Source organism: Empidonax traillii, unplaced genomic scaffold, assembly GCF_003031625.1.
Source record: "Empidonax traillii isolate 1590-97213 ecotype Southwest subspecies unplaced genomic scaffold, ASM303162v1 scaffold72:size2462915, whole genome shotgun sequence".
NCBI classification, from domain to species: domain Eukaryota; kingdom Metazoa; phylum Chordata; class Aves; order Passeriformes; family Tyrannidae; genus Empidonax; species Empidonax traillii.
Window position 1 is genome coordinate 1381484 of NW_020955265.1, and position 27374 is coordinate 1408857.

Below are 27374 nucleotides of genomic sequence, written 5' to 3' on the forward strand. Positions count from 1 at the left end.
AACTGGACAGATTTTAAAATGGTGATGAAAATGAGCTGTAATCTATACAGAAGGGGCAAACTACCTGATCAATAAAATCTGAAGTACTGATTGACTATACAAATTGAACAGGTTAGTAACTAATTGGTTCTCTTTCTCAAGCAGTGTATTTACACATGGTTTTAAAGTGAACAGGAGAGTCAAAGAACAGCTGTACCATGACCAGCCAAACTTGGTAATTAAATGGCATACAGGTTAATTGCAGAGGCAAGCAGTAGACTGTCTGAACAAGCAGTAGACTGTCTGAACAAGGAGTCAGTTGAAGGGAGCTTTATCAGAGTGCAATAATTACCAATTCAATTTTTATTAAAGCCTTATTTTAAGATTATAATAGTACAATAGGGTTAGAAGCTGAATGAATTACAGAAGAGTGGATTTTGGGCCAGGGTAAATTGTCATAAAAAAAATCTGAAGGTGATCCCAAACATCTGTACAATAACCTTTTCTTTTGCTTGGTTTATTGTGTGTGTTTTTTTGGTTTAACCTGTAGCCAGGAGAAATTATGCTTTTGAAGATGCAAAACTGATTGATTTAATGTGAGGTGCTAATGTATGCATTCAACACATCATACCAATTTGTCTCCATGGAGGAATTTTATTACGGCTCAAAGATTTTGATCAGTACTTAGTGGGAAGGAGAGTAGCCCAACTTAATGAATGTTCTTCATATGGTTTATGATCTTTATAGCCCATTGCTGCATAGAACTTGGCTCAGCAGAGCATTCAGACATGTGCTTAAGTGCTGTGCTGAATGAGAGTTATAGTACATCACTCAGCGTGTGCACCTGGAAAAATAACAACAGCACTACCATAAAAGATATGATGTCGTATATATTATTCTCTTCTTGAGGAAAGGGAAACATGGCATATGCTGTTCATGTTGCTGCATGAATTACTCAGCTGCTGTGATGGCAAAGGTGCCTATGAGGTCCTATGAGCAGATCAATAATACAGTGTAATACAAGTGCTGCACACTCCAAAGGAAAAACTTTTCAATGCATGTAATCAGAAAAGAAAATGATGAAGACTTTCCATAGGTATTTTGTGTACAATGATACAATGTCTAGTTGTGTAAGAACATGAGGTTTGTTTATGAAAAACAAAGTTTTATGATGCTTTGTATGTTTCTACACTTTACTTTCTTCTTTGGCATCCTGCTGTTGTTAAGATGTAACCAGAAGGTACCCATTTGAATTTTAGAAGAATGAGGAGAAAATCATCAGTCTAATATCTAATGTCTGACATCTAAATTCTGGATACACATCCAAAGTTATGCACATTCTTCAGTACTTACACAGTTGTTAAAAACTAAGCCTTTTGCTTTAACATTGCAACAGGTGTTATGTTCATTCATTATTATTTTGCTAAATTCAGCTTGGTTTTGCCTCTGTTGCTTTTGTTTATGATTTTATTTTATTTTTTTACAGGACTGTTTCCTGCAGTGCTGAACCTAGCCAGTAATGCTCTCATCACAACCAATGCTACCTGTGGAGAAAAGGGGCGGGAAATGTACTGCAAACTCGTTGAACATGTACCTGGACAGCCTGCAAGGAACCCTCAGTGCCGTATTTGTGATCAAAGGAGCAGGGTTCCACATCGTATGTGTGCCATTTTCATTTAGTTCCTTTAAAAAGATTTTTTTCCAAAGGGTGTAGATACTCAGGAAACAAAACTGTAGTTCACCAGCCCAATTGCTGTGAAACGTGTATCTCTTTTTAAGTCAGGTTACCCATCTCTCCTGAATGTATTTCAAAATCTATGTCTGATATAGATATTCCTCACACTGAACTTTCTGATTCAGGTACTGAAAAGCAGAGCGCCTAAATTGAGATTTAGAAAAATTAAGTATCTACAACTGTTGCTGAATTCTTTTGATATATGCTAAGCATGAATGAAAACCAGGTGACTTTTACCTGCATACCTACATGAGGCATTTGAACATTTTGACCAATCTAAGCAACAGCTGAAAATTCAGTAAATTCAGTTTCACTGAGCCAGCATGAAATTGTTATAATCTACTTCAGAGAAGCCTATTTATAGTAGTTGGAAAGATTAGAACTAAGAAAATTTCTTTCTCAAGTAATACAATTTTAATTTCATGTGACCTTGTAGTGGAAGACATGAGTAACTTTAACACAGCTATATTTTCATGAGTATGTTGGCACTGTAGATGGTAGAGGGTGTAGAGATACTTAAGACAGCTTATAATGGAATAGATAAAATGTTGGAAGAAGCACAGACACAAAAGCATGGAGACAATTATATTTTTTCCCAGTTGTTTCCCTCTAAAACCTAGCTCAGATATATTTACATCTCTTGACATTTAAGCATGTGTTTAAAACCACAGGATAAAAAAAAACCAAACAAAAATATTTAATCTGTGTGCTAGTTCTAGACAGGATGAGCTGTCTTTGGCTGGAGCTTTCCAAACAGAAGCTGGTTTGGCTTCCCCTTCTGCTCATGGCCACTCTGCCTAGAGTTATTTTACCTATTACAAAATGATTTTGTAATAGTTTGTCTGCATCTTCCTTGCAGAAATTCATGTTACCTATTTCCTAAATTCAGTCAATACAAGGAATGGCTTTTTCTTAACAAAAAGTATTTTACTTAGCGTAGAAACTAGGTAGAGCAAGACCATCCGTACTCGACTATCTCCTTTCATTCTCCTCATAGGCTATATTTTCTGGATCTAACTGTGCAAATTGCAGTTCTCTGAGTTCTCTCTAGAATCTTTCATATTTATTAAAATACACCTGAGCTCTTACTAGCACTGCATAGTAATCCAGGTTTGCTTCAGAATGAACAGCATATATTTCTGTTTCCATGCTTTACTTAGATATTTCCCCTTTCTAATGGTGTGACACCGCTGAGAAGAGATACAAAGCTACCTTCCATTAGAGTCCTCAGATGCTTTCTTTCCTGAAAAATTGCTACCTATCCATTCACTCCCCATCTTATATTTGTGAAGCTAGTTATAATTGTCCCAGTATAGATTACATTTGTCTGAAGACAGTTGCAACCTATTTTTTTCCCCAAGATAGTTTCCAGGTTTCAATGTCTTCTTTAACTGGAGTTAATGCCATCTTCTGAGAAAAGATCATATGATTTTGTAGCAATATACTCATCTAAATATGTTACACTATAGCAGTGTGTCTCACCTGAAGAAGAATTCAGGAATCTTGGAAGCATTCTAACTAGTGGAAAGATTGTGCAATAGACTGTTTCCTTTTTTATAGATGAATATTTAGAGACAAATGCCCATTACACAAGTTTTTCTCCTAGATCAAGTTTGCTTAATTCAAAAACCAATCCTAAACCAGATATTTTGCTTTGTCCTGCCTATGGTATCAGATAATGTACACTAATGTATGTGTATAGAAACATACATAATGTGTGTGTGTACATAAAAAAAACCATCTAAGTGATATATATTGGTGTTTCCCCTTGCTCCTACCGTATTCTAAACTTCAGTCTGACCAGCTTCACAATATCTGGTCTTTTGTTGACAACCATGTCTCATTTTAAGGTTTCTAAACATTAATTTGGCAAAAAGAAGTGCCTTATTTAAATAGAGAAGACTTGTTAATAGGAGAACCATGTAATATAACCACATTTTAAGTGATCCCCCTGGAATGTGTGAATCTGGAGTGCCTCCCCTTAATTACTGTAATAGGAAATGTACAGAAATTCCCTGGTTAATCACATAAGAATCCAAATTAAAGAGCACAGTTTGATGGGCTCACTGTGTAAGTTCTCTCTCTTGCCATCCGTCAGGGAGATTGGTCCTTGAACTGCATTTACAATCCAGTCCTTTTTATAAATATTATTTTTTTCCCTTACCTTTTAAATAAGCAATACATGCCAGCAATTAATCAGTGTTTTCAAATTAATGATGATTAATTTTTTATAATGGTGATTACAGTTAATTTTGATTCATCTCCCAATCCACCTTCTCCTGATATACCTTTGTATCAGTTTCATCTGAAGAGACTCAAAATTTCCAATTAGACAGCTTCTGTCACAATCACTGAGGAGCTTTGAGTTTAATTTACAGCTGATTTTTGCTACCACTCATTTAAAGCCAAGGTTTGTGGAACTGACAACATGTAAAACATAGGGTGTGTTTTGCTCTTCTGTTCAGTATAAAGCTACCAATAACATCACTTACAGCACCAGCATTCTAACTTCCAAATGTTGCTGCCCACTAATGCCGTTGAATAATCTAATATTTAAATGAAATTTTTTGGCGTTTTCAATATTGAGGTTTTATGCCTTTTCTCACTCCCACAAAACCCCTTAATTCTATATTTAAATATGGTCAGACATTCTGGCTTTCATTAATGAGCTAGAACTCCTGTCCTCCACTGGTGGTTGCTGTAGCAAAAAACCAGAGACACAAAGATTATCAATCTGGTTGGTTGATTTAAGTAATAATTAAAATAACAATGAATCAATTCATGAATTATTTATTTGCAGTTCTAGGACTAGCTAGTAATGAAACATATTGCAGTTTTATAGCAAGAAAACCTGTCAGTTTAGAAAGTCATTCTTAATAAGAGGGGTAAGGTTTTCTCCTAATATGCTATGTTGTTGCAGGCAAAAGTTGCATAGAAGAAACTTACTGTATTCAATTTCCTTTGGGTTATTTTCCTCATAATGTACAGGCTTGCTCTAGACAATTAGGGACTTCAAAATACAGATCCTTGTATCTTTTAAAATTCTGGTTATGTTATTCTCCATTTCATACAGGAGAGAAACACAAATTGATCACAGAAAGTAGGCTGAAATGTTGTGAGTGATTTTTCTCAGTCTAAATAAGAATAGAATACTATTTAAGCAGACATTAATAATTTGGAAAATATTGAAATTTGAGAAGAATTCAATTCATATCCCTCTTCAGATTCATTTGGGACACTGCAGCAAAATATATGTAGACATTAAAAGTAATGCATCATGGTATGGATTTGGTATGGATTATAGCCAAACAAACTTTTTTTATATGCATGTATGTGAGTCAAAAAATTTTCCAGTTGAAGAATATATTCTGTAAGGATTTCTGAACCATTTCCTCTCTAATGATTTCTGAATTATTTCCTGAATTATTTCCACGTGTTCTTAGAAATGTCTTAGAAGTATTACCAGTATTACTTTAATCTCTGCTTTCCTTGCACACCATATCTCGGGTTTCTGATTTGTTGTTTCTGTTGCAACATTTTATGGCTCTAGATGCCTGTATTTCCTGTAGAATCATGAGAGCCTTCTGCATTTAGATGTTCTGAATCCCCTTCTTTTGATTCTTTAGCAAAATGAACAACACCAAATGAGTAGTAATAATAAGCATGACTGGTGCCCCAAGAGTACAAGAAAAATTAATTTATTCTTTTTTATTTTAAAGTCCTGCCTCATTATTTCTGTAATTGTATTAAAATTAAATTTCAGATCTAAAAATATTTAAATCTCTTAATAAGTTTGGAATTTATTTATATACTTCTGCTATTCTAACAGAACGACACCCGATAACAAATGCAATTGATGGCAAGAACACTTGGTGGCAAAGCCCTAGTATCCAGAATGGAATTGAGTATCATTATGTGACCATTACATTGGACCTCCAACAGGTAGACTTCTGTTTGTTTGTTTCTGAAAAGGCTTTCTTTCTTGCACAATAGAGCACCTGGTTTATCCTAATTTTTGCTCTATGTTTCTTTCATATTATGAAGACACGCTCAGCTTCTCTTATAACTTTCTGTAGTTTGTATGGATAATTCTGACTGACCCATTCCTTGTAACATAATGTGCCGAATTAAAATAGTTATTTCATACATATTTTTTTATGAAATTGTGCTTAAAATTATTTTAACTATAACATTTTCACTAATTTTTTTTCACAGGAACTTCTGATTTGTCTCCTTAAAGACTATTAATAATAGTTTTGGGGAAAAAGTACTAAGAATAAAAGTTTATGTTCAGAATACTACTCTTTCTTGTTTCAGTAACAAAATATTATACATTTAAATACACAAAAAAATACTAAAAATACTTAAATACACTAAACATGGGTTAGCTATGCTAAGGAAACATGTACAGGTGATGGGTTATGTTGAGGGACAGCCTGGGTAAAGAGAGGAGTTTGCCTAGTGAAGTTCTTAAGTGAATTGCCTTCTGTCAGTAGAGTTTTGCTTGACAGAGGTAGCTATACAGGATGCAGTAATTTGATGCTTATGAAAATGCTACATAAATTCCAAATATGTAAACAAGAAGATTTGAGGGTAGATAGAGAATAATTTTATTTTTGCTATGTGTTGTGGTTCTGAAACTAGCTGGAGATTAAGCACCACACAGCCATTCGCTCAGCTCCCCCTGTCTCACCCCACCCCAATGGAATGGGGAGGAGAATCCAAGTAAAACTTGTATGTTGATCTAAGAGCAGTTTAGTAAATGGATATAAAGCAAAACACAGTAATAGTGGTAAATGATAACAATAAGGATAATACAAAGGGGAAAAGAAGTGATGCATAATGTTATTGCCCATCACCCACTGACCAATGCCAGACCCTCCCTTCTCAAACCCATTATCAACCACCCTTATGGGTCTTCCCCCAGTTTGTATCCTGGGCGTGTGTCGTGAGACAAGAAATAAGAAGTCCTTGACCATCCAGCCAGTTTATTACTCAGTGAACAGTTCACCAGTCCAAGGCATGAGCAGCCAGTTTCTACAGAAAAATTCTGTGGGAAACAATGTCATAATCTGTTTTCCAGGTATTAAGAGGAAAGGGGCCCTTACTTTGGCTCACTGGAGACAAATTCACCTTCCTCTGTGATCTCTTTACGGAAGTCAGTTTTCTATTCCAGTTTGTTATTATTGGTTTATTGGTTTCACTTGGAACCTCCCTGTCCTTATCTCTTTTCTTTCTCATTTAGCCATATTTAGAGAGGACAACAGCTATTTATCAACTATAGAGGCTTGAATAAAGCATAGCTTGTTATAAAATTAAAATGACATGAAAGGCAGGGGACTAAGACATCTGTGTGTATCCATACATATGATTTTGTTGTTAGAGATCAAACTTAGTCCAGAACTCTGAACTCCAGTAAAGTTAAACAAAGAGTATTGTTTGGATTTCTAGGTTGTTATCTTGTATTTCTTGTAAAAAATCTGTCAGCCAAATGGTGTGATGGTAAAATTTCTTGTAAGTACATTTTATCTGTGACACTGAAGCACTTGGTGGCCTGCAGTCTTTATAAGTGGAAGAGCCTTTGAATCCTGGAAGTTTTATTAGCAGTCTGGCTTTGGAGCCCTCATTGTTACTGGCAGAAACAATCTTGCATCTGTGTCTTTGGCCTTATAGATGCAAAAGTATTCAATGTGCATTTCTCATTCAGTTCACAGGGCTAAAACTTTTTACAAAACTTCAAGAGTAAGGTCCTGTGCATAAAACTTTCAAGTGTTTTGTTTTGTTTTTAATATGTCTTTTAAATTGTCAGAGTTATTAACTGGTTTGCCTTTACAGCAAGGGATTGTGCCTCTTGTTGGCAATGATCTGTTAGTATGTGAGTAGGACTCCAGCATTAGAAATAAATTACCATCCTTGTTTTTCATCACCCCAGTGATTTTACTTGTGTAGCTGTTTGGGTCAGGTCTACTAAACTAAGGCTCTACAATGTCTCCTTTTTCCCTGCTATGTCAGTATCTAGGTTATCATAAGAAATAAGCAAATCTGTGCACTTCTGAAGTTTTAGTTTTTCTTATGTATTAAAAGCTAGGGTCAGTGAGGATATTGAAGAAAAAGTATGGGGTGTTCTGATGTATTTAAAAGGCTTCTTTATGTGCCAGCTGACAGCAGTCTGAGAATACTGTACTGTGTGTGGTGTGGGTTTGGAGTTTTTGGTTACTGTTTTTTTTTAAATGAGATAAGGATCAAGTATGATCCTGTTTCTTTCCCATGTTCTCTTACTTACTGCTCAAAGAAAACTTGGCAGTCGTTTTGCTGTCCTAAAGCTGATACCTCCTCTTAAGGCTGTTCTTTTGTTGTTGGCTGCAATAGAGCAGAGTTGAGGTTTCTGTGGATGTCAGAGAGATGGGATAAGACCCTGTGTCACTAATGCTGTCTGGCACACTCTTTATGATCTCTGTATCCCATGTAGTTAGGAATGCACACTGTGTTACTCACCACCATACATAAACAGAACAACAGTTTTGTTCCCCAAAATGTAGTAAAAGGTCTGTTGGGATTTGCATGGCTTTTTAGACTGGCCAATTAGAGTTGTTTGAGTTTTAAGAACTATTAGGAGTTTTTATTTGCTTTTTCAGGAATTTTGTAGACACAGCATTATAGATTCTATTAAAGTAACTGGTAAAATATGAAATTTCTCTTGTGTAGTAGTAGGCTTGTGCAGTAGTCACTATGAATGGTGAAGGTCACCAGTGAGACCTCTCTTAAAAGAAATTCTATTCTTCACGTTTGGCTTTTAGGAGATTCAGTAATTGCAATGTTTGCGTTGTTAAATTCTTGCTTTAAGTATAAAAATGTTTAACTTCTTTTGTGAAATAGAAATAACAAATGATGAAACCACAAGTAATGGATTGAAAATTGCAGGAATGCATTAGTTTTTATGTTATTACTAGTAATTATGATAGTACATGGAATGCTTTTAGCAATCCTAATTTCATGAAAAAATCAGGAAAATGATTACAATTTCCTCATTTATATAATGCTTGGCTTTTTGGGGCAGTGACTTTTTTTTTTTTACTTTATTGTGCAGTGTAGCCATATAAAAATGATGTATACTATTTAGCAATAACGAATAAACTAGAAGAAGTAAAATATATTTAATGTTAGAAAGAGCAGAAATATTATCAGTCAGGTTGGGAAAAATGCAGTATTTTTTATTCTTTTCTCTCAACAGTTGCAGCTTACCTTAGTACTTTTAAAGAGCTTTTATCTATAATGGAGGCTAGGTTTCTAAATCATTGAAGTACTCTTGAAATTTGTACCCCATCTATTATAAAAATAGGAGTTGAAAACTGGAACTGTTTGGTTCTGAGCATCTTTGCTAATTTGCTCTTAACCCTTCACTTTTCCCCACATTTTAGCCATTATGACAATCTTCTTCTTATGCATTTTACAATAATATTATGGAACTGCATTTGGACCTGTAAATGTGGAATTATTTTTTATAATGCTTTTCATCCAGAAAGTGCATAGGAGGCCAAAATGTGAGAACAGATTTATTTGGGAGTTGCTTACCTGAACTTCAAAGGAGTTTAGAGTGACAGGTTGAGCTACCTTTGTTACTGAAACTGCAGATCCAAGTTTGGAAGGGTGAGTTTGTAGATATGTGAGGTTGTTGCACCTTGCATATGAAGCGCTACAGATTACCAGGAGAAGCTGTCTGCTGTTCTGCAGCTCTTAGCCCTGCTTGTTGGTCGTCTGTGTCTGTCTGTTGCACCTTAGAGAGGTGGGCAGTTCAAGTGCAGCCGAAGTGATTTGGGTCCAGTGAGTGCAATGTATAGCAGGACTTACCTAGCTAAGAAAATAGGCCTTATCTTCAAGAAGTACAGAGCAGGGACCTGGCAAAACAGAGATGCTTAGACTTCCAGGGAGAACACATTCCCTATACCTGTGCTATTCCTAAATCCTCAGTTGGTTTCATTTCACACTCATGTGGAAGATGGTAGAGTGTCTTTAAAGAAAATTGGCAAATTTGCAGGAAAACCAGTTGGCAGTTTGAGGTGAAGTGGTCAGCCCATCTGTTTCTGATTTCTACACACATCAGGACACCTTTATTAACAGATTCCCTGCTGTTGTATGGAACAAGGACATTGGCAATACCCTTGATGTTGCTAAGATACGTGTGCCAGGAGCATATTTATGTGGGTTTTGACTTTTTTACTAGACACTTTATATTTTTTAAATGGTGCTGGAATATTTTCTGTGACTTGTAGATATGTGGAACTCAGGTGGCACAGAGTTAATATTCTGACAAATTTCTAATCTTAATAACTGTGTTATTAAGATTTCTAATCTTAATAACTAATTTCTAATCTTAATAACTAATTGCCTGAGATTGTGGAGGATCATTTCAGTGTCCAGGTTATCCTTTCCAGGCATACATTTCTGAAGAAAAAGAAAGTAATTGACTCTCTTCAAAGGCAAGAGCAAGAATAACTGATTAAGCTATGTAGTTGGTTTCTCTATGAAACAATTGCCATGCATCAGTTTTAAGTTCCTTAAGCTCTAATAGTGTCCAACTCTTTTACGTTATCTTTTCATCTTGTCCCCTACCCTTTTCTGTAGGAAGGAAGGAGTTTAAAAAGTCGTGTTCTGCCTCTATGAAGAAATCACTGCAGTTCCAGTTCTCTGAAGTGTATTTCATTACTTTCTAGAATGTAAGATTTTAGGCTCATGGACTTGATTATTTGAGTGGCACATATAATACTTTGGGAAGTCGCATTTCTTAAAGTATATAGAGAACTGAATAATAAAAGGAGAAGAATGCTTGACTTGCTCAGAAGCTTTTTGAAAAGCTCCTGCAAAGAACAAGAAACAATATTCTGCTGATGCTAAATTAATTATTTTGTAGTTCTGTGTTTTCCAAATATAACTCAAGTGGAGGATTTTGATCAGGTTTTGAATGATTTCTTAGTTAATTGATGCACTTTAATACCCATGAGCAGAAATATACATGCATGCCTGTCTGCACACTTGCAAACATGTGTCCTTAATAGTGATTATACTGGGAAAAGGAAAGAATTGAAAATGAGTGATTGCTTTTGCTTTCCCTACACAAGACCGTACAGCTAAGTCGATTTGTGGCAAAAGACAGACATGAGAACTAAGAAACGGTGACAAGATGAATGGGAGAGGTTTAAGTTGGGACTGAAAAAAAGAGGGTAAGACTCAGGGCAGTGTGTTAAAAGCGCTCAGTATGGTAGTCTGTGGGAAGAGCTTAAAAGGGAGGGACAAAACTTTCTGTCAGTGAAGGGAAATATAATCTATATGTGCACAGTTGTCACCAAATTGTAAGAAAGGTAATTAGGGATGAAGATTCCCATGGGAAGTACATCTTCACTCTTTGCTTTTATAGGTTGGGCAGCTACAAACATTAGAAATAGTATATAACAAATTTCTGAAAGTAATATTTCACAGCTGAGATACCACATGTGAAATACGGTCTGTGGTTCATAGCTGTGCTTTATAATTCTTGCTTTTAAAAAATAATTGTTTTTATTTTAAAGCTTGAATTTTGGGTTGCATGTTGAATTTATAAACCTGCTGCTATGCTGTTATACATAATGGGAAATGTGACCTATAATTTGAATATTTGGGTAAAATTTGAAACCAACTGAGGAAAAAATCTAATTATTGATACTTTCATTTTGCCTGCATTAGCGAAGAGCATGTTGCAATAGGAGAGAGGGGGACAGGCTTGGGAGACAACTTGTGTGTATCTGTTGCTGACCCAGCTCATTTCTCAAGAAATTTACTTCAGACTAGCTCTATTAGGGACCATGGGCTGAATGTCCCATAGCAGATAAAATGATTCATGTATGTCTAAGCATGTTCTCCTGGCTTGGTTCTTATCTGAAAAGAATCCAATTTGTGAGCTCCACAGTATATTATATGAGCAAAAGCATGCTAAATTGGGACAGTATGAGATAGACCTCTAAAGCATGCTTCTTTTCTGAGCTACTAAGCTAACGTGGATGAACCCTCATAAGCTCTCTGTCTGAACTGAGTCTAGATTTTATGTTGAGATTTTGCACACACCAAAATGATGGTACTCCCCTGTTTCTTAATGCAATATTGCTGACTTTAGTTGTGTGAGAAGGGAAGGTTGAGAGAGGAATACACTTTCCTATGAAGAGACCTCATTTTTGGGACCTTGATTGTCATTTGCTGCTTATCTTTGCCAGTATGACTGTGTTGTTAGTTGTTCAAAGGAAATATTTTCAGCTGTCAGCTCCCTTGATACACAAAATTAGCCAGATTCCTTGGGGGAGCACAGATCTCTTGCAGAAAGGTTCATCACTTTTACATAGCAGCAGAGTTCACTTGTTTGTTAGCCAAAGGTGACTTAAGTCAAGTGTGGCAAGTACTGTCTTGCAGAACTCTGTTGAAGACATTGCCCAGATGTGTAGACAGACTGAGACAAACTACCCATTTGTAATATGTTTCATTTGAAGAATGGCTGTTTTTCATGGAAGATTATATGAACAATTAAGTTCTTACTTCCATCACTACTTCTCTGCCCACTTTTTGCCTTCTTCCCTCTCCTTTCTAGTGTTTGACTGAGGAGATTACAAAAAGATTCCAAGGAAGGACTAGTTTGAAGTACCTTTGTAATCTCAGAAGTAAAGCCACCCTTTATGACTTGCCATTTCTTTGCATTTCTAGTAAATGAGATATTGCCTGTGTTTCACCATCCCTTTCCAACCGAGTCTGAAAACACCTCTTACAGGAACTATATCACAAGGAAACTTGGATAGCAGAGATGCGTGAATTTTTACTCAGTCTGCGTCCCTGTCTAATTAATATTTTTTTTTTAAAGAAGAAATAACCAAGTTTTTGAGTCTTGACAGTTTTGAAGTTGATGCATCAGTTTTGGATTCTGGAACAATCTTCCTATTCTTGTGTTTCAAATAACTAGTGGAACTCGTTGTCTGGGTATTTGTCTATACAGTTGAACCCCACAAATAGGTTCATTTAAACTAATCCTTTCAGGATTAGTTTAGTAAGACTGAAGTCAGTCTTACAGCCACAGTGAATTATGAGGTAAATTGGATGATATTTCACAACAACGTCACTTCTTTTATTGTATAATTGTAGTTTTTTTTGTTTAAACCTATAACAATCCACCAAACAGTAGCTAAGGAATCAGTACGTGTTGAGCAACACAGCCATATTAAAATAACCTTGACACATTATTTGTATAGTCGTATAGGAATGTGCATATCACTAGGAGATATTTGGGTTTGATGTTATATTTTCTTTTCTTGGGAATATCAAGTACATTTTCCAGTGGGGAAAAAAAATCAGAGCTAGTTCTCTGATACAGATTGAGTAACTTCTGATATCAAATATCAGAATAGCTAAAGCAATGAAGAGGAAGTTAATGATAGTGTTGGGATGTAAGAAGCAGTTTAATAAAATTAAGTGCCAGCTGGTCTTCATGTGTTAAATTTGTATATAAGCACAAACATTTTTGTTTAGGTTTTCAGTTAATGTTTTCTTTCTCTCTTTTACTAATAATTATGGACTTCAAATGCTTTCAAAGTAGCTTTTTTAAAGGTAAGTTTTAAAGCTTCTCTTCGTCCTGAAACACGGAAGTAGTTTAGCAGAAATGAAATTTAATCCACACTTGAACTTTTCATCAATCAATGTCAGTTGGTTTTGTCCATCTTCAAAAATGTTTTTCTAAAGAGAGAAAAGCAAAAAAAAGTGAAGTTTTTAGATTGTAAAGGAAATGTTGAGGTGACAGCCAAAAGAGGTACAATTAAAACCATGAAAGTGAGACTGTGAAATTAATTTAAAAAAAAAAAAAAAAAGAGATATGTTCTATTTTATTGAAGTCCACAGCCAATTTTTAGACGTATATCTGGATGTTAGTTCTAGTACTCTAATACTGATTTTAAAATTTTATTTCCTTTTTTTGTTGCCTTCGTGGACTTGAATCTGAACATTTTAGTAACTCTCTTAATTTCTTTAATTTTGGTATTTGTTGGTAATGCATTAACTGCATATTGGTAGAATGAAACAAAGTATACTTCACCCTTCTGATGTAATTTTAAATTATTATTAATTTTGGTGGGGGTTATATTATTAATTAATATCTAATTTTTAAATTATTCTTTTTAAAGCCAAACTATTGGACTTGAAACCAGTTTATACTGAAGGTATTTGAAAAACTCAAAAAGAAAAACAAGAAACCAAACAGCACATAAATATATCAGTGAGGATTTAAAACATACCTAGAAAACATAATTATTTGTGATCATGAAAACAAATAAAATTGTAGTAAATATTCTGACATTACCATGGACATTTATAAGAACCACCTGTTTTATATACTATATGCAAATATACTTTATATTATGTAGCTTGGATTTCTATTTGTGGGAAGGATACAATATATGCACACTGGTAACATGTTACCCAGGACTCCGTTCTTGTCTCAGAATAAAATTTTCCACACTGATATCACTCACACAAAAGTCTAAAGAAAAACAAATGACCTTTCCCCTTAGTTAAGGGTCAGGAGGGCATGTCTACGCCAACCATAACTGCAGAAGACCCTGTTGCATTAAGCTTTTAGATATTCTAACAAACACATATCAGTGAAGATACTCCTGCTGACTTTCCTGTAGCATCAAAAAGGAGTTTTTCATGAGTGGTGCAATAATACAAGAATTCTTTCCAATGCATTCTGAAATGCTAAGAAGCCATTACTGTACTGAAAGATGAGCTGTAATACCCAACATATAAAGTGCTATAAGCTAGGTTGAGTGGTTGTATTAAAAACAAATCTCCACAGGATTATTTTGCCCAATGTTTTTATGCTCCCCACTAAATCAGACCGTAACTTTATTGCTTTGTGGTAATCAGAAAGAATTCTAAGTGAACAAACCCTTTCAGCTTTAGTTCATAATACACAGTAACAATGATTTTTGAAAAGGTTTTCAAAAATCTTTTTCTTTCTGATGTTACTTGCCTTACATTTTCCCTGGGTAACTACAATAAGTGTACATACCACTTTTTGAATTCTGACTTTAAGCAAGAGAGCTATTCACCTTTGATATTGGTCCAAAGTACTCTCTTAAAATTTCGAATCCATTGACACATACATTCTGGCATGAATATGAGGTTGTCTTCTGATTTTGTAGCGTTAGCAGTTTTGATTCTAAAGAAAATTACAGAGCCTGGGAGAATGGTAGCTTGACAAAATAAGGGGTTCATGGGATTCTCAATCTTGAACAGATTTTGTTATTCATTTTGAAGAAATATGTTTTCATTGAATGGTTTATGATGATAAAAGCTTACTTGAAAAAATGAGTTTTGCAGCTGACGGTGATGGTTGTAAAACAGTGCTTCTCTTCTGCTACACTAACTCATAACCAAGAGAACCATCAGAAAAATGTCTAATTTCACACATACAACTCACATTCCTCTTAGATCAAATAAATCTGTAGATACAAGTGGCCCTTCATATGTTTTTATGTATTAGAATTAGGATGAATGAGAAATATATAGAAAATTACTTGACTCTGCTGACCACAGAAGCTCACCTAAAACATTGCAACACCCTAGGGAAACCTTAACATTCTAATCACTCCACATATAGCAAAGAGTAGTTAGTTAGTACATGTTTTACATGTTTTTCTTCTTGAGCTAAAATAAGTCCAACAATCAGAAAAAAAAATATTCCAGGGCTGGAATACCTTTTAGTGACTGACTTAATGGATGCTTGCAGATGATTAATAATTTTTGTCTTCTTGGTTGATTACCTAAACTACATTCTCAATGAGATAAAAACCAGAAATCGTTGCAAGGTCACCAAATCTCAACACAAAAGGAAAAACAAAAGGGAAACTTGGCTTCTTTGGGTCTAAGCTAAAGAATTGGCACATCAGATTTGAATCTTTTCAAATTGCTATTTTATTTCATGTAAGGTCTACCTGACTGGGTAAGTCAAAATTAGTATTGAAATGTAAGGTCTGTGCTGCAAGATGGGCATCAAAATTCTGTAGTACACATGATGAAAACTTGTAATAGAAGGGCATCTGACTGTGTGTAAAGGGATAGGATATTAATTGATCAATGTGTGTTTTGTAAGATTTGGTGTGCAAGTTAAGATTTAGGGGAGTAGAAACAACTCCTAGCAGTGAGAAAGTACCTTGTCATTCTGGTGCCATGTAGTGCTTTGGGGCATTCTGCCAGTATTTATACAATGATTTGAAGAAATATGCTTAAGGTTCTTTTTAACTGTCTTTTGTTTAAGGTATCAAGATGCAGAAGTGTTCAGATAGCAGTTTATGACACAGGGTAAAATGCTGTGATTCCTAATGTGCACAGTGGGTCAGAGCTCGGTCACAAGCATTAATTCTGACTTGCCAGGAGTTTTTCCTCCTCTGTGCCATCTTCTTGCTATGTTAGTGGATCTAAAACCACTCTGGGAAAAAGTACTAAGGGTCATAAAGTAAATGTTTAAATAGATATTGGGGATGCATAGAATCATCCTTTGCTCGGAGCAATGTAGAATTAATATATATAGGTATACAACCCTTTCATCAAATCTATGGGTTGCAAATTTATTCTCTTTGTCAAATTTGTGTGTGGCAGATCATGTGCACTTAGAAACTAATATATCAGTTGTGTAGTTTAGACAGTCAGTGAAAACATTCATAAATGTAGCTCTTTGTGTTTTATTTGCACTAATGTGGACTAAGTGACAAAAGCAGCTTGGAGAATGACGTCTGTTGGATCTCTCCAGGTACAAAATATTGAAAACCAGAGACTTTGTCTCTTCTTAAACAAAACATAGAACATGGTGAAGATAAACTTTCCACTTGGTTGTGAGTCCTCATGTTTCATGACCTGTAATTATTCATAAGTAAATTCTGACTGTAAAAGGGGCCATGAGACAGAAATATGTAAAATCACTCATAGGTCACTTTTTTTTATTCCTTATATTCCCTGCTATGCTATACAGCAACATACCCACATCCAAAGTAATTCTCAGGATATTTTAAAAAGTATTAAAAACTAAAAGCAAAAATGCAAACTAAACATGCATACACATTTCTGATCTGGAAATCTGATTTAGAATCTAATTTTTTTTACATTTTCCTCTTTCTTTCTATATTTTTGAAATGTCCAAACTTTAGTGATGTGAGACAGGTTCATATTAGTGCCAGCATATATTTTTAAGGTGATCTTAACCCCTATCATGTTTATCTAAAGAAATGAGGCATGATATATATGAAAAGATAGCAAAGAAATATTTTGAAAAGGAAAACTCTGGGTTTTTTTTATTTGAACTACTTTATTTTTGTTTTCCTTGTTGAAGTTGTTCATATTGCCCAATATTTCCAGATTGAGATGGAGAGAACATTGTGTCATATTCAGAGAATGGGTGTGAATTAGTACATGCCTATTTCATATTTGGATCAATGATATTAACCTTGAAAAGCTTATAGTCAAAATCAAATCAAAATCCCTGTTCCTCAAGATATGATGCCTCTAAGCGTACATTATGTATGGTGAATAATGTGTCCTTTTACAGAAAACTTAAAGTAAAAGCTTGTGAAGTTTTCATCAGGAAATGTTAAAGGTTTAAATGTTGATAATTCAGGAGATGCTCTCTGTCAACAATATAACAGTTTGAGATGTTTGTTTGTATCCCTCTCCACAAGGTGGGTAACAGATAGATGTCACCTCACTAAATAACAAGTATTTATTTATATACTTTTTAGCACTCTATAGAAAAGTTAGAAACCATAACATTGAAAAAGATCTTTAATTTCACATTTAAAAAATTAGTGCAGCATGAACTTGCTGACTGTTGTACAAAAAGGAAATCTGAAGAACTTTGACAAGATCCCTCACAGGGTCCTGAAGGAATTGGCTGATGTAGTTGCTAAGCCACTCTTTATCATATTTGAAAAGCCTTAGCACACAGGTGAAGTCCCCAGTGACTTGAGAAAAGTAAATATCACACCAATTTTTAAAAAGGGTATTAAAGAGGACCCTGGGAACTACCAAACAGTCGACCTCTAGTGCAGGAGTCCCTGCTTAAGATTGGAGGGTTGGACTAGGTCTTCATAGGTCCCTTCCAACCCAAACCATTTGGCAATTCTATAAGAAAAGTAAGTGTTCTCTAGGAAAAGCAGTTTCTTATGTATCTTATGTAAGCAGTTATGTAAGCAGTTTCTTATGTATATATTCCTGTATCTGACTAAGTAGTTTTGTCTATGTTGAAATTAATATTCTCATTATGGAATTAAAATGTAAAGACTTGGTATAAGTATGTGAGAGGGCACTGCATGGAAACATCACTGAAGGAAATATGGACACTCGACCCTGAGTACTCTCAGTGCTCCTGGACCCAGGCTGAATATCAGTTCTTGGATCAAGAAAAAAATCAGAATTTTTTTTTTTTTTGCGCTTTAGCACCAAAATAGAAGAACAACCTTTACTGTCCTTCTCCTCTATTGTCTATATTTTAAGAAAAAGGGTTTGAATATTGGCATTTTCATCAGCTTTTCTTTTCTCACCATACTCTTTCTCCATAGAAAGAAGTGATTAACTTTGGGAAATAAAGAGAAAAGAAATTGCTTTCTGCTATTATTTGAAAGCACTGTGAAAAGAGATTATTAACTTCAGCCTCAATTCTGGTATACACCAGGCCAATGATGAGCAACAAAAATAGTCAATGGAAAGCAGCTATTCTTTTTGAGGCCTTCACAAACAACTGAACAGTGGGTAATGGAGAAAACCAACTGAGAAAATTACAAAGAACAAAGTTGACATTGACAGGAACTTTACAGGTAACGACTCCTTCCATTTGGCTTAATGTGTCTCAGATATTCAACAGCTGGACAACTTGAGAGCTTTACAGTTTGACATTGTATAAAGTGCATTCTTTTACTAGATTTTGCTTTCATTTTTTTTTTTTTTAAATGGACAGGAGTCATAATCATGACATGAGCAAAAGTTGAGAAATATTAATAAATGATGTATTTTTATCAAGGAAGTGTTCTCAAAGGAACTTGTGTCTCTCTAGCAGTTACATACAAGGAAGGGAGACAACTGAGCTTGTTCTACGTTGAGGTATTTTTGTACTTTTTTCAAAATGCATGTTCTGCAGGTATTAACTGAATGGGCATGAGCATTGTACGAGTGATTTTTTTTGTAATTAGAAAAGATGAATTTCTGACTGAAATGGCTTGATTTGGAGATGCCCACCTTAGAGCTTTTCGAGGTTTGCTATGATAAAATCTTTCTCTCTTTTTTTTTCCCATGAAGTACTGTGGGCATCCTAATTTGCATGACATTCATAGCTAGAACTTTTTGTAGCTACAATTTTTCTGAGACGATGCCCTGATAGAATTGCTTGTAACACTGGAAAAAAAACTATGTTGGAATCAAGTGTGTGTTTCCTTCAGCCCAAATTCCCCATCTGGTAGCAGCATTTCAGTTGGAAGCGGCTCAGATGAACAGGAGCAACATCATCATTAGAAGGCAAACTGCATCACAGCAGGGAGATGTTCAGCTCTCTGATATTAGTGGAATCCTGCTAAGCATATTTTTTTTCCACCCCATGCCGTTATTTTCAATTTTGGAATTTCTTACCATGAGCAGAATATTTGAAACAGTGGCCACCATCTCTCAGGATGGTGATAGGAAAAACCACATGCTAGATGGTCTTTTGAGGAATTCAGAGAGCCACTCCATTTCTGCATAAGGCTTTTTCTTGGTCTGAGTTGGATGTGTGACTAAAATGAGAAGTTGTTTTTAAATAGCCAGTTGTATAAAAATTCTTGCATCAAAACTGCCTACTCTCTTGCATTCGCACTAGACCCAAACAATAATCCATAACAGTAACTGTGAATTGAAATATTACTGACCACATAAATTGGCCTATGAGAACACAAGGAGCTGTTTCTCAGACTCACAAAATCTTTCCTTCTGTTCAATAGTGTTTTGATTTGGTCTGTTTCATGTCTTAAGCCTTTAGGAGAGACTATTCCAAAATGAAAAACAGTGCAAATGTGGTATTTAAGGTGTATGACGTCTGCCATATTCAGTCATTTTTTATACTTGAGTGTAAAGATAGAAGTTAATGATCAAAGAACACTTTTGCATTGAGAATCTGTTTAGATCTGTGATTTCTGATTATCGGTCATGCACGGTAGTAAAATTTACTGAATCTGGTAGCCTGATGGATGCAAGGCTCCTATGGCTCTGTCTTCACGTACAGACTGTAGCACGGCAGAGCTTATAAGCCTGAGAGAGTAAAACGCATACATGGCTGCACAGAGCAACATAAACAGAGTTCTGTGCCCTATCAGCACCCACGTGAACACAAGCACAGCACAGCTTGCCTCACCCTCTTTTTCCTCTCCAGCTGATCAGTATTAAAGTCTACTAGGCGCGTGTCTGTCTCTGGATGCATACACAACATGCAGCACTTCAGGAGCTAGCCTTACATAATCTTTTCATGATCTTGGAGATTCGCAGCCCCACTTGAGTTGCTGGTACTCAGACCTCTTCTACTTGCTGGCTAGTTGAGCATGAAGTTAAGTCTTATTCACAAATACCCAGTAAAAAGAGGGAGCGCACCTAAATGGAAGATACTAAGAAACAGGATTTAATGAGAAGATAGGACCAATTTCAGTGATCAAGGTCAGGCCTAACATGCTGACCGCCTAGCTATTTACAGTCAACCGCTTCCTTTTATTTCCTTTTCCTTCTATCTTGCACTTGCTCTTTCCTGGGCCACCTTGGTCCTTCTGTTTCTCCACCTCTATTCCCTTGCCTAAATGTTCCATATTAAGTTTCATCCATGTACACAATCCCCTTAGTGCAACCCATAATAAACTCTGCATAGACTTTACCTCACTTCTCTTAATGGGGTGACCCCCTCCACGGCCGTAGCAAATAACTCTCACTAACCGGCAGTGTGTTCTGAGATGGCCTTCTCAGTTCAGAGATAGCTTTGACTCATCTGGATGGATTTCACACTGGGACAAGGGTTATCTGCAGTGCTTTTGCTGCCCCTGCCAGCACTTTTAAATGACTGCTTAAATATATCTGTGGGCTATATAACAGTAAACAATGTTTAACATGGCTTAAGAATATTTATGCCAACCTATAAGAAAACCAGCCCCCTTCTTGATGGAAGAATACCATGTTTACTTGACCATTGAACCGCAATAATGATCAACAACGTAACTACAGTAAATATGCAGATACAGAGTTTAAACCAGATTGTTGATGGAAGCTTCCATTAGAGCTAATACATTCTTCTGTTGAGAAAATGAAATGAAAATACTTCTGTAGAATTGTGTGGCACTGAATTTTTTCTCTGATGATATTCGATTTACATGAATGCTTTCTAACTGAAGGATTTATTTTTTAAATAGAAGTGCAGGTGGGAGTCAGACACAATGAGATTTCCTGCTTCACTAGATAACTCTATGCAGATTAATGATTCACTTCAGCTCTATCTGAATAATATTAGTGTAGCAAATTATCCTGTAAAGTAGGATGCACTTTTCTGTGTCTTATGAGGCATTCACAAGAAGATACAGCACTATAACTTATGGAACTGTTCCTACAATGTGTTTCACAGATCTCACTGCTGAGACAATTACTAGGGAAAATGAGACCCAAGACTCATTTTCTTTCTTATCTTGAGGATTATGTTGTATATAATTTGGGAAAGGTTTAAGGGACTATTTAGACTATTTCCCTCCCACTCCCATGATTATACTATGGTCACATGAGCAGAGCAAGTAGAAAAAAGCACCAGCTGCACTTCAGCAGCTGTGTTAATGGTCTACTGCATGCCACAAGGCAGCTTGGTATTGCTCCGTTTTCACATTTATATCAGCAAACTTTATTCTCTGGGTTGCATTGAACTTGTACAGAACCAGATTTGCTCTAAGACTGTGCAGTTACTGTATCCATTGATATGTGTCTATTGATGCTGTTTGAAAAATAAACCAGACGTGCTCCATCCATTACCCCGTGGGATGGAAGCTCGGTGTTATGATGTACTGGGAAACTTGGCTTCAGAATGCTGAACAATTTCACTTTTTTTGATTGTGGAAACAAATGCAGCAAAACTCAGTGATACATTAGACTTTATTAGTATTAGTATTGGCATGCCACTGAGAATTTGCTGGTTGTGTTTTAGTAACCAGAACACCATTTGCTAAGCAAGTCCCCAACAAAAGAAGAGTTACTCTCGTAAAGAACAGTTTCCCAGTTGATTGGAAAGTAAGTGTGCTTTCATTACATTGACTTGCTTTGAGGATAATCATACAACTGCCATTAATTTTAGTCTGTTTTTCTGTACTAGTTGTCATTGTCACCTTCCTTAGAAAGCACAGTAAGTCATGGAATATGCCTTGTTTGTTGCCTGCATCACTGTGGTGAGCTGGTAGTGCATAGTGTAGCTGTCTAAGCTGGGACAACTGTCTTCTTGGTTCATGTTAAAGCTCTATATGTCTATCTGTCCCCAAAAGGAAAAGTGTTTCTAAGAAGCATGGATTAGCATCCTGTGTTGTCTTCAACCTACCCTTAGAAAGATCAGGAATAATATCAACCAGGACATGTTTTTGATGCATGTGCTTGTCCATCTTCCCTTCTCTGCAATTAGCATTAACAGTCTACCAATATTTAAAAACACTGGTCCTTAGTCCAGCTCTGTTTCTCTTCCCAGGAAATAAAATTTATATTACACAATACAGTCTTGCAGTTCCACTAGTGAGTAGACACTTGAAAGAGAAAAGAGGAGGTTTCTTGTGTCAGTGGGTTGCAGATAGCTTGGTGCTCTTGCAGAAGCCACTACAGGAACATTCAGAAGCTGGGACAGTAATAGTCTGGATCAGACTGAGAACTGTAATTGAGTAGTAGTTAAACCAGCTCTTCATGTGTATTCTTTTATTTACATTAAGAAGGTTCTTTTTTCCTTGTCTAGTTTAGATTAACAGAAATAATATCCACCCCACTATGACCTCCAATATGCTGTTTCCTCTCCACTGCTTTTTTTAATAAAATTTTGTTGCAGTTTAATTTACAAAGGGTGCTAAAAATAATGGAAGCCAAAGGGATATAATAAATTTCAGTCAAGCAGTACACTATATCAGAAGGTAAGAAACAAGACTTTAAACAAATCTTTTGCAAAATGTACAGGAAATGTTGTCGAAAGAAGGCTCTAATTTGAGAAGTCACTGTAGAAAGATTCACTCTCTCACACAGCCCAGTATTTCAAAGCAAGCAAACAATAAAAGACTTCCTGTTAATTACACCTCTTGGCCCCACAGAACCAATGCATCCAAGATGTTTTTTGACAATATTTAACAATGAGTCTTTCATGAAGTTTTGCAAATTTTAGGACTTCCACAAAGGAAGCTATATATACACACCTTTAATTATGAATTTATTGTCATATAGGCTGTAAATCACAGATCTTCCATGGTAGAAGCCCTAGCAATGTGTTTAACCTCAGTTGTTATCCATTCTACATATAGTCTTATTATGATAACTTGAGGTAAATCACTTATGTAAAATCAAAAAGTATTTAGAAGTACTCTAGAATGAAATCTCCAATTCTGTCATTTCTAAGGGCTTAACTAAGGGGGGAACAGTTTGGAAAGCTTTATTGTAAACAGTATTAGTGACACTGATCCAGTGATTACGATTATGATTATGATTATTTGTGGCCGCAAAGGAATACAGCTATAGAAGAGTTTGAGAGAGGAAAAGGCATTTGTGAAACAGGGCACAAGTGATTATATGATTCCTGTTGAAACAGTGGAATGAAAAACAGGTTTCTCCTGTTCTCTGGAGTGCTTATTCTATTCTGTTGAAGAAAAATATTGATATCTTGAGATAATCATCCATGAATGCACAGTTACACGTGTGTTATTCAGATTGAAATAAATACAGCCTCACTCACTTTTTATTCCCAATGAAAAACTTCGGTTATTAGGGACTTGTCTTCCTGACTGAAGCTATTGTGAATCTAACCATGTTCTCAGCACTTGCACAGAAGGCAGGAATGATAATTGGAGGTAAACATTTTCTTTGCTTCCATCATCAAGTGTACTGCAGTATTTGTAGTACTCTGCCATTTATCATATTTTCTATTTTACAGTAATTCTACCTGGTGGTTAATAAATACCAATTTGAATCTTCTTACTGTTTCTTTCATCACTTACTGTAGGACCTTCTTTCAGTGGCTTTGCTGATTGTCTAAGGATTCACAAGAGATTTTGTGTGGACTAAGTCTGTATCTTGCAACTTCCTTGCATTAAGTATTAAATCAACACGGTTCTCTTCAGGATATCCTCTGGCATCCTCATGTGCAGACTCAGCAGTGCGTCTTAAAAATATTAAGTTGCTATGTGTTCTGCTTTATTAATGGAAATACCCATTTCTTTTCCTTGGCTTCAGTTCTACCTCTGTAACATATAGCTGTTACTAGGTTAAAAGCAAAGTAAACCAAACCCACATCACTAATGTATGTCATTCTGCAATTGCAAATGTATTTGTGGTTTGCATTTCAACAAGCTTGTGACAGAAATAAACCTTGATAAATCAATGGAATAGGCAGGTGAAATGGACCATAATGAGCACTGATTATATGTTTACATTCTGTTTGTAGTGATATTTGATGTGTCTCTGTCCTTTAAAGCTTATTTATGGTCACAGTGCTGAGTTACATGATTAAAACAAGAATGTTTTCTAGAATGACTTCAGCATGATGTGATTACGTGTCAATAGCTTAAAGCTATGGGGTTTCTTTAACTGAGACAGAGTTGTAACAGAGTTTGGCAACTCTTAAACATGACGGAAAGTGTACATCTATAAATACAGAAATGAAAACAATCTCACTTCTACAAATTGAAAATACTCCAAACTTTCCAAATATTTTGCTGAAATGGCACCTTAGCAGTTACCTACTAAGCTACATGTAATTTAGAGTGCTTTTTAATTCTATTTTCAATGTTTCTATTGGCCTAATGAAACTAATATTTTTTAGAAATGTTAATGGAGAATTTAGTTCTATAGTTAGAGAGTGTCACTGTAATCTGAGGCCATATTGCATTTCTAGCAGAAAAAAAATCACATATATTTACGGTTCTTGGTTTGGCAAGTATTAAGAAATTGGAATTAATTAATAATCATGTACTTAAATGCATTTTAACAATTCTTCAATTTTATTTTTCAGATTTTCCAGATTGCATATGTTATTGTGAAAGCAGCTAACTCACCTCGTCCCGGGAATTGGATATTAGAGCGTTCTCTGGATGGTGTAGACTATCAACCATGGCAGTACTATGCTATCACGGACAGTGAATGCCTGACACGCTACAACATTCATCCCCGTCCTGGAACTCCATCCTATATAAAAGATGATGAAGTCATATGCACTTCTTATTATTCCAAAATCCATCCTCTGGAAAATGGAGAGGTAAGATTAGATGGTCTTCTGTGTAGTGTAACCTGACAGGAGAAAAAAAACCCTTTGATTAACTGGCAAATCTACCTTCAGCAGGCAGAGTGTTTTGGTAGAGCTGAAAAATGTGGAGACAGTCTATTTGCAAATTAAAAACCCCTCGTCTTACATGGTACTGTATAAATGCATGAAACGGTCACTCTAATAAGCATATTCTACAAAGTAAACTAAGAGATAAAAGAGTTATTAGGTAGGCACTAGTACTTTCAGGCACCTTTTAAGTGCTTGAAATATGTTGCCATGTCATTTGTGAACAAAGATGAGAATACTGGGAAAAATCACAGACACAGTGAAGTCATTAAAACACTTTTCTTTTAGATGTGTTTTTGGTCTCTGTGTGCAAGCCAGGATGTCAAATGGTAATGATTTTAGTCAGAGTTTAATTTAATGCCTTTAAGAGCTTGTACTTGACACTCTGCCCCTCTTTATGCCTACTCCTTCTTCTCCTGTCAGAGGCCTCTATTATTTTATCGTAAGTCCAGGCACATGAATCAGGGACTAGTCATTTCTTTTAACTGAGGGTATGCAAAAATATGGTGGGCATGAGGATCTGTGGTTGAAAGAGCAAGGCAAATATAACAACAGTAGCTGAAAACGCAGTATTTTCAGTCACTTAAAATGACAAGAAGGAAAACCAATTGCATTTTTTTTTCCACAGGTATTTTTTCCAACACTTGCTTTGCAAATAGCTTGGTAGTTCAAGGAAAGAATGTGGTTTGAATGTTTACTAGGTCTAAAGTATTTATTTATTTATAGATTCTTTGATGGCTAATGGTGCTCTGTGAAATTTTAATCTCAGTATTTATCCTTCTGTTAATTTTTTTTCTATCCCATTTTTTATGGAAAGAGGTATTAAATTACTTTATTTTGTTCCCCTAAATGCAAAACATCATTCACATGCAAAATTGTTAATACAGTTATTTTTGAGTCCTGGTCATAGATGTGTGTAGTTTGTTTATGTTCACAGAAAATTTCTGATGCCAGTTGCAAAAACTGAAAAATACAGCTTTCAATGAAAATATCCTGCTGATACACTTTAAAAAGATATAAACTTGGGTCTAGAGGCATCTTGGATTATCAGGAGCTATCAGATAGGAAATAATTTGCATAACTAGGAAAAATCATTGCAAATATTTTGTATGTGTATTTGTATCATTTGAATGGGTATTTTGCTCTTATAAAATCTAGCAGGAGCAGATACAGTGATATTAAAAGAAATAGTGCATGCACACGTACTATGTTTTCAAATTGGTTTCAACTGGGTGCTTTTTAAAGGGTGAACAGAACAAGACTTAGCAGTTTATCACTTGCAAATAATTTTTTTACAGTTTCTTTGGGAGAACATGTCTGCGCTGAAAATATAAGGCAAAATTAATTTTTCTAATAATTAATTTAATTTACATTGTTCCATTTCTTTGATTATCCAATTAAATCAGTTCCTCATGTTCTTCCTACATCTTCTCAGTCCAACTTGACTGAGTTAAACAGCAAAGAACTTTATTCAGCACGCTAGTATATACCCATGACTGAAACACTGACCTAAAGCCTGCAGAATTGAATGGAACTTAATTCTGATCTTAGGTGTGCAATTAATAACTTTGAACTTGGTGAGATGTGCTGCAATTAATGATCTGTCCTGAACCTAGTAAATGACCAGCATCTGATACATGGTTTCTTTAAGTGGGTAGAAGACTGCAGGGAGGAACACTTCTGTTCCACACCACTTTGCAAAGGAGAGTTGTTAGATACAGGCATACTCTACAAAAGGCATGTCATTCCACATCTCAAGCCACTCTAAGTTAATCTTACCTCGCTCAGGTAGTTATTAATCTGCAATATGGCCCTTATAAAGACAGAGAACACCTTAACATAAAAAGCCTAAACCTTTACTTTTATAGAGACTGGAAGAGTACCATTCCACATGAAGTAATCCATTTACATTTACATAATACTCCTTTCTTAAGTAAAACTTTAGTTTCATCTGTGCGAGCAGCTAAAGGCTGCAGTAAGAACTATGTAGCATTTACACAGAATTAACCCAGGTTAATTCTTTTTCGTATTTTGTCAAACACATAACATAAAAAA

The 27374-nt window shown here is 35.5% G+C and overlaps 1 protein-coding gene across 1 annotated transcript in view; it reads left to right on the forward strand.

The window, feature by feature from the left end:
- The first annotated feature begins 1545 nt into the window (after positions 1–1545).
- The window catches only part of LAMA2 (laminin subunit alpha 2), a 270298-nt gene continuing 244469 nt past the window's right edge, over positions 1546–27374 (forward strand). Inside the window, exons 1-3 of the mRNA XM_027880560.1 lie at positions 1546–1636; positions 5544–5656; positions 25002–25244. Coding sequence (XP_027736361.1) covers positions 1546–1636; positions 5544–5656; positions 25002–25244 — 447 coding nt within the window. The remainder of the gene's footprint in view (positions 1637–5543; positions 5657–25001; positions 25245–27374) is intronic.